Source organism: Montipora capricornis, chromosome 3 (genome assembly GCF_036669925.1).
Source record: "Montipora capricornis isolate CH-2021 chromosome 3, ASM3666992v2, whole genome shotgun sequence".
Classification (NCBI taxonomy): Eukaryota; Metazoa; Cnidaria; class Anthozoa; order Scleractinia; family Acroporidae; genus Montipora; species Montipora capricornis.
In genome coordinates this window covers 66,388,693-66,397,241 of record NC_090885.1, presented here as the reverse complement: position 1 = coordinate 66,397,241, position 8,549 = coordinate 66,388,693, and the positions used below count along the sequence as shown (strand labels likewise).

Genomic DNA, 8,549 nt, shown 5'->3' with positions numbered 1-8,549 from the left:
AATTATCGAGTTACTTTCAATTTAAAGGTGCTAACGAGAGATCTATTGTTCTCGTCCACCAACTCGGCGAAGTTGACGTAGTTAAAGATTGAGAAAAGTTGTGAATATTTTTTCAAGAAAGAAGCCAAAGTATTTGTCAACCACAACAAAGATCACATGATGAAATTACTCTTTTTTCGCGTCATTGGCCATTCTTGATTAGTTGATCCTTTTCAATGCGTTGTGATGGCTAATATTGAACACTTAAGAAAATAAACATTGCCATAACGTTGACAACCACCCCGATGAGAAAGCGATAAATTTACAGTTTAGTCGATATATCGGCTTGTCCAGGTTTAATAATTCTGGTAACACTTTCTTAGAGAAGTTTAAAGAAGGCAGAATTTTGTAGAACGGCTGTTTTCCGTGCGCACTACCTTGGTATGTGTCTCGCTTGATCTGTTTTTGTACGTAATTGTCGGTTGAATTGTTAGTAGACTTTATAAGTGTCCGCGAGAAGAGCGTGAAGTTCTATCAAAGACACGGATTTGTTCGAAGTCTGCGAACCCTTAACCAGGCATTGCGACTCTCAAACAGGGCACCAGAGGTAATAAGACGGAAATTTCAATATATTACAGAAAAGGTAACCGCATGAAGCATCGTGTCACTATTATCAGCTAATATTAAGGCTCTTGCTAATAGCATTTAATGATCTACTTCTTAACTCGGTTTTAAGCAGTAAATAAAGGCAGAAAAGACAGTTAATCAATTCACCTTCAAAATCATCGGAAACGAGCCAATAAGGAGAAAGCAATATACTCGCCTGGATCCGATGATAAAGGCAAGCAGTACGAATATCGCGAGCTTAAGTGCTTTTTAAAGTGGCCTCTAATCATTATGCATAAATCTTGCAAAAGATTGAGCAAATATCATAGCTGCACGGCTTGATTTCATACATTTTTTTTCCCCCGTTATTGAACACCCCAAGTCCAGTCAGGGTTATGGGTCGTGTGGTGTTTTGATCCAGAAAACGCATGTTCCTTTCGGCTTAAGCTTTGCTTTTTTTTAGATGATGATGTACTTAGCGGTTGTTTAGTTTCTGCTCGCCTTGAGTGGAAACCGTTTCATTGCCTGCATCTCCCGCGATATGACCGTTCGAGAATTCTCATCTTTTGAATTACGGGTTTCTTCATCCTTTTAACAACACAATATTTTTTGAAACAATGTTTTGATGAACACCATTGATAAGCCCGTTGTTTTAAAGATAGCCTACGTGTTGCACTCGACTGTGTAAATATTGACAGCTGATTTCGAAACTATGCGTACCTTAATCATTTAGTTTAGAAACAAAAGTTTTGTAAAGGAAGGATCATGCTCATTTATATCCAAAGAAAATAAGTCGGTGAAGTCAAGAAAATAAAAATGAAACCACAATTTTTCTGTCCATGAAAAGGAGTAGAAGGTAAATATCCTGACCTGAATGGATCTTAAAAACGATGGCATTTGCAATGATTCAAGCGGAGAATCAAAATTCCAATACTCAGGGTTTTCAATAGTTTTTCAAAGTACCGGATTTGATTATGAAAGTACCGCCGGAACAGGGTTATGATTTTCCTTTGTATTGAATCGAAGACCGATTGCATGTGCTTTAAATGGAATTCTCAGAAATACTGTTTGCATTCTTGAGATTGGAGAAAAAAATGAAAACTAAACTTATTGCGCGAATGAAATGCCAACAGATCGATTATTCTTTTTAGTAAGCAAAATCATGAGGGTGATGTTACTTCTTGTTTGTCTCAAGGATTTATTGCACGTGATTGTCTCGTGTTTCTTCACCCTATGGCTCCCTAATTAGATTATAATTATTGTTATTGTTAGCCTAAAAGCTGCTCCTGGCCTGATCAATTGTTTCCCTTGAGAGCGAGTAACAACAAGTTCCTAAAGTTCCCAAGGGAGTCTTCTCCTGATTCCCTAAAGGGACGTTTCTTAGGAGTCTAGCCGTTTATTATTATTATTATTATTATTATTATTATTATTAGTCTTAAAACAGATCGAGCCACTTCTGGTGGACAGTCCGTCATTTTTAGTTCGACGACATAATGTTTTTCACTGAATCAGTGTATTAGACGCGGGAGAATATGGAAATAAAAACGGATACATAAGCACTACCGCGACAGTCACATACGGCAATCATGTTTGTCAACGTTATGATTTGTCATCTTTTGTGATGAAATCGCTGTCACTATTGCTGTTACCATTTTCAGCCAAGATGCCTGACAAGTTTGGCAAAGAATGCCTCGACGCTCACAACAGGTACCGCTCTCTGCATCAGGCCTCCCAACTAAAGTGGTCTAGGTCACTGGAGAAAGACGCCGAAAACTGGGCCAAACAATTGGCAAAAGATGGCCCTCCTCTGAGACAAGGGGAAACTGACGACGGAGAAAGCATTTATGCCGTAACGGGGAAAAGTGACGTGTTTGGAGGAGAGGTTGTGGATCGGTGGTATGCTGAAGTGGACAAGTAAGAACACCTTCTTATACGGCCTATTTGAAATTTGACTGGCTTAACTGTAACACGCCCTTGGGCTCAAAACTCGAAGACGCACTATAAAAGGGGTCGCTTCAAGCTCCTATCTTGATCGAATTCATTCCAGAAAGAGTCATAATCCACGACGGCGATCGACAAAAAGCAACATAGAAACGGAACCCATAAACCGATACAACCCAAATAGCCCCTTGTATGAGAGGACATGTGGTTGCTAGTAAAAGATTGAAGAAGATAAAAGGAAATCGAGTAACTTTGTATAGCATCGAGGCTGACGTGTAGATCATTTCCGACTTCACTTTAGACTCATTCTCAGAGGGCCCACGGAACGCCATAACTGTCTTATGATACTTTTGGTCACGACATTCGGTACCCTCTTGTTATTCCGTGCTTGCGTCCTATGATATTCGGTGCTTAAATCATTATACTCGGTGTTAACTTCGTTATATTCGGTGCTCGGTGTTTACTTCATCATATTCGGTGCTTAAATCATTATATTCGGTGTTAACTTCGTTGTATTCGGTGCTTAAACATTATATTCGGTGTTAACTATTTACAAGGCCAAAAAATAATAATATTGTTCACAATATTATTGTTTTGCTCAATTTTAGGTTCTTGGTCAGTACCGTAAGCAGCGGAAAGGTTTCGTGTTACACAACTAATTTCCATCAGCTGTTAAATGTGAATCTAATGAAAAAAAAAGTTACTCCAGGGCAGGAATGTGATGATCAGAAGGTACCTAGGGGTGGGGAATGTGATGGTCTGTAGGTGCCCCGGGGGTGGGAAATTTGGCGCTAGCTTCAATCAAAATGTCAATTCCCCTGAGTCAGCCCACCCTGTGGCTTGACATTGATAGGTGCATAATTTCGAAAGCAATAACATATTACGGATTCATTACCGTTAGGGGCTTTTTTTACAGCAAATCTTATCACAGAGATTGGTAGGCGTCGCCGAAAAACAAGAGTTTGTCAAGATCATATAAAGAAAAAAAAAAATGCCCAGAAACCTGACTAGCTATAGCTACATAATAGGGACCTTCAGAACATTGGACAAGTAGGAGGACCTTTACAAGTACGAGTTTCCCGTACTGAGCATGCGCATAAGGTTTGCCAGGAGGCCGACATTTTTCGAAGTGCGCGTGGTCAGAACGGAATACTTGCACTCGTTGTCGTCCTTCGATCTTAAGGTCCCTTTTATATAAGCAACGGCAACTACAGCGCTCTGGCAAATGGATTACGTTGTCGCCCTTGGAAATTTAGTTTTTTCTAATAAAAAATTTAACAAAGGAATTAAAAAACATTGTTCTTGCTTTCAAAAAAAGGTACGATTTCAGAAATCCAGGATTTAAAAGTGGTACAGGGCACTTTACTCAGATAGTATGGCAGGAGACGAAGGAAATGGGAATGGCAAAGGTTAAGGACCGTGATGGCAAGATTATTGTGGTTGCTCGCTATCGGCCTCCGGGAAATGTAGTCAACCATTTTCAAGAAAATGTCAAGCCAAAGGTAATTTGTGGACATCACACGAAGCAGATTATGAAAGGAGGGAGGTCATCCTCACTCTTATCTGGTCAATTTATGGAATTGTCTCTTAAAGACATTTGGGAAATCATGTGGTTTGAACGGTTTTCGAAGCCGTGGCCTCTGCGATGCCGGCGCATGCGCAATGGAGTCTAAAATCTAGCCGGGTTGGTCGGGGTTGCGATGTTCATATAGACTTACCTAAGCTTCTAGGGAAACTTATTTCATCGAAAAATATCTTCAGTATACTGTGACACGTCTCACGGATCGTGCTTGGTTGGAAATTCTCTGATTCCAGCAATTTACCTTGCAACCAAAATGTGAAACCCATTTTCTCCTGCGATGTGTCTGTACAATAAACAATCCCCAAATATTAATAGCAGTTTTTAAGTCTAGGGTTCCTGACCAGAATTTCTTCCTTCATTGATGAGTTAAATGTAAACTCACTTTTAGCTTGGCAACTCTGTAACATACAGTACCAAGGGCACAGATTCAAGGGACAACAGTCCTAGATTTGAACCAAGCAGTGAAAATCGAAGAGCATCTCCGTTTCGCCAACAAACTGAGACCAAGAGGGACTTTTTCGACCGAAGTGATGGTCGTCGCCAGGAAACAACTGAAACGGTATGCAATAGGCCTTAATCACACCGTGGTCATGTTTAGTCCCGAGGGATTGAAAACTTTTGTTTTGCCGCCACCGAGACTCGTTTCCAAGCATTTCAACTCGAGGCTCAGGGTACGAAATCTATTGTCTATGGCCAATATGGCCACTGCGCGAATAAGGCCCATCAAAGATCTCAATCTCGTATTCAATTATTTTACGAGGTAACCAGTAAGTCAACTAGCCGGAACTTGGTCACGTGATAGAGTGAAAAATGCAAAGAAGGTTTTATTCAGTCTAAAAACTCTGTAAAAGTTCGTAAAGGCTAAAACGAAGGCATAGTTTCTAAATACTGCCACCTCCTAAAGGCACAGTCCGCGATCAGCTGTCGGCTTTTAAATATAACGCAAAACTGTTACATATATAAGAGCTGACAGCTGAGCGCGAGAGCGGTGTTCTTGATCGAAGATCTGAAAGCATACAATGGCCCCTCAATAATTCTGAGACCATCTCCTCGAGTAGCTTACAAAGCTGAAAGTTCAGTTGTGATTCAAATGCAAATTAAGGTGATTCCCTAGAAATAGAACTTGTCATAGATTTCCAATGAAACTTTGCACTCTGCTGTAACATGTCAGCGAGATGATAAAAATGTAATAAAAGGGGAGGGGGTGGGGGGGGGGGGGGGGGGGAGTCACTTGCTTGTTTCCATGGTACAACGCTGACGAATACCTCTATTTGAGCTACTTGGGCAGTTGCGTCGCACCCCTAATGTTGGACAAATTTAGCTCGATTTTATAAATGTAATCCAATGTGTAACACAGAGCGTTGTGTCATTCTATGGTTAATTCAAGTACGAAGCGAAAGAAAAATTATTAGAATGCCTTTGTGAGTACTTAACACTCGAAAATAGATTTAACTTTAGTATGGGCTGTTCGACTCGAAATGGCTCCTTCAGTACAGTTTTATGAAATTGCCAAAAACTGGCCATAGATTTTTGACGGATTAGGCTTGGCGTTATTGAAAATCCGCCATTTTATCAATGTGCCCGCGTGAATGACGCAAGAAATTATACGCAGTAGGGTTGCAAAACCAGGGAATCACCTTAAGGACAAATTGAGACAATAGAATCAGCTGAGTTGTTTTTCTTTTTTCTGGAAGGTAAACAAAACTATAGTCGAGAAAAAAGCCATGACGATATGAATAAAGCGAAGTTACGCTACTTGACGACAGCCAAGCACACTCATTCCTCTTAGCTGCGCTTCAGGTCGAGCGCGCGCCTGGGGCTGAATCCATTTGACAGACCCCCTCCCAGGGGTTTTGGGGAGCAAGGGAACATGGCTAATTTGAACTGGGGAACAATGTCAAAATATTCTAGGGAAAAAGGGAGCAAAAACAATTAAACAATTTTAGGGATCCAAAAAAGTTGGGAACAAATTTGAAAGTAATTTGGGGAACAAGGGAACACAAGCAAGTACTTAAAGGGAACCAGGGAAAAATGAACCCCCTGGGAGGGCCTCATTTGACGGACTACAAACAGTGGACGTTTCAAGCGAAATGACGTTCACCTATAGGGTTGACCAAGTAAGTGACGACCGAATAAAGATTAATCGGGGTTTCACGGTTGTAGGTAACTTATGATCGCGACGGTGGCAGAACAACGGTAACGAAAACAGTAATAACCTCGGGAGATGGAGGAGGACGAGGTAAGCTCTGCAAACAGAAATAACTACTCGGAGATACTTAAAGTGTGTTATCATCATTTTGTTGCTATGTTTTACCTAATGTATCTATTAGTGTGAATTTTCTTATCTCCCAATTTCAATTTTTTGGATAGATTCTGCATTCAGCAGATTTTCAAAGGACATGAGGAGTTCATTCGATGACGGTAAGTGGCACACCCCTGAGGCAGCGTTTACACGAACGCAGGTTTCATTTGTAACCGCATCGTTTTCGATGCGGATACACCTTCTGTTTACACGACACCGATCGAGATTGTTGCCGATTTGAAACCGCTGCCAAAATTAAAGTGGAGCGTTTTCAAATCGATGCGGTTTTGTCTGTCGTGTAAACACCGAACCCTCATCGATTTAAATACGGTTACTATTTTGATGCAAAATGTGCATTATTCAATTCAAAATAGTGAATTTAGCACGTAGTGCAGCACTCGCTTATAACATCACGACTTAGATTTTCAGGCGAAACCGGTTCCGTGTAAACAGTTCCAAACCGCATCGATTTTAACGCGGTTTCGGAGTCATGAAACCGTGTCGATGTGAAAGCCCTCCCCTCTCGCGAATAAAGGGAAAAACATGAAACATGTTAAATAACAATGTTCTCGTCTTTCAATTGACAGACCCCTTTAAGGACAAGAAAGACAGATGGGGTGAGAGAAGAGGTAATGCAGCTTCATGTACTTTTCAAGTAAATGTTCTTGGATTAAACTTCATTTCTTTTCTTTTTAACTTGTGCTGCTTACATGTACATTTCATGAAAACATTAATATCATTTCAGATCAGCCAACCTCGTCCTCAACTTCTTGGAGCAGTCAAAAACCCAAAGAAAGCAGACCAGGTAACGCACTTGGACCTACCGTCTCTTAAACTACTATTGGGGTTAATTTAGCGCACGAACACGTTCCAGCTCCAGCAAGGGTGAAGTTGATAAGAAGTTTCTCATTGCATGGTTGGCCCTCTAGCACAGTCACAAATGAATCTAGAATTAAAATAACCCTTATCGTGAAAATTAGTTGTCATGTCCCTGGATAAAAAAGGCATAAACAGAAGCAGTCAAGCGTGACATGGCTTCTCCTGATTGGTTAAAGTGGCGGCCCTTTGTTTGTTTTCGCGCGTAAAAATATTTGTGACTGGGGCAAGACTGCAAATTGATAGAGTAACACTGTTATCTAATTCACTCCTGGTTCTGCAATAGTCCCATGATAATCACTTAACTTTCTGAACTAGGAGTGTAGTAACATTGTGGGAGGGTAGGTACTTGGTTACACCGCTGACAGAGTTATTGGCGGTAAGAATGTAAGTCAGACAGTACAGGATTTAAAGAGGTCTTTTGTGTTTATTGGGATACCGAATGCATTGTGCTTTACGGAATACAGCTGTCTGTATTCTCGCTCACATGATACCTATTTGGGGCGGATAATGCTGTTTTGCATTCCTGTACATAAATGGCCATTGACGTAAATCTATGTAACTTCAAGAAGGCATAGTTTACAGACTGAGTTTACAATTATTGGACGAAGCTTTGCGATCGATAAACATTGGCCCGATTTATACCAGAAACGGATCACACTCCTTCAACACGAATTAATATGTCTATATGTAAGTAAAGGACGAATTGCGTTACAAGACGAACTATATAACTCTAAACGTGACGAGAAGGCATGCGCACAAGGTAATTCCTTATCTGATGAGACACAGGGGCCGTGGGATAATACATTACTAGGACTAGATGCCACACACAGGTGACCGTCTCCCATCGTTTTGGAGGAATCGGCTCCTCAATGGGGGCTTTTCCGCCTCCCTTCAGTCTTTTAAACGAAAGCTTCTGGAAAACTTGTATTTTGCACAAAGACTACTGTCGTTATTTCTAAGGGAATGTCTTTCTGTTTGCCATTGACCTTGCTTTTTTTTTTTCAATCACATTCTATTGTTTGAGGTCGGCGGACCAAAGATATAATATCTTCCTTGTCCGAAGACATTCTTTCACCGCCATATTTTGCAGTACGACAGCGTATTGGGTGTTTTCATCAGAGAGCAGAAGGGCACAAGGGTAGACATTACATTCCGTCAATGTCTACCCAATTTTCCTTTTAGGACGACCTGTGTTGTCTATCGCTGATTCTGCACTCTATGGCAAGTCGACGGCTAGCTTTTTGTAACAAGATGCCGGTT

At 40.9% G+C, this 8,549-nt stretch overlaps 1 protein-coding gene across 4 annotated transcripts in view; it reads left to right on the top strand.

Moving 5' to 3' along the window:
• The first annotated feature begins 260 nt into the window (after nt 1-260).
• Nucleotides 261-8,549, top strand: part of LOC138043788 (uncharacterized) — a 12,006-nt gene continuing 3,717 nt past the window's right edge. Inside the window, exons 1-9 of one of the 4 annotated variants that reach the window (XM_068890240.1) lie at nt 311-420; nt 577-622; nt 2,244-2,499; nt 3,845-4,028; nt 4,497-4,667; nt 6,272-6,347; nt 6,479-6,529; nt 6,998-7,039; nt 7,156-7,215. In XM_068890240.1, coding sequence (XP_068746341.1) covers nt 2,249-2,499; nt 3,845-4,028; nt 4,497-4,667; nt 6,272-6,347; nt 6,479-6,529; nt 6,998-7,039; nt 7,156-7,215 — 835 coding nt within the window. In that variant the 5' untranslated portion in view covers nt 311-420; nt 577-622; nt 2,244-2,248. Of the gene's footprint in view, nt 421-453; nt 623-2,243; nt 2,500-3,844; nt 4,029-4,496; nt 4,668-6,271; nt 6,348-6,478; nt 6,530-6,997; nt 7,040-7,155; nt 7,216-8,549 lie in introns of those variants that run through there. The other 3 variants (XM_068890242.1, XM_068890239.1, XM_068890241.1) reach the window with 3 other exon arrangements.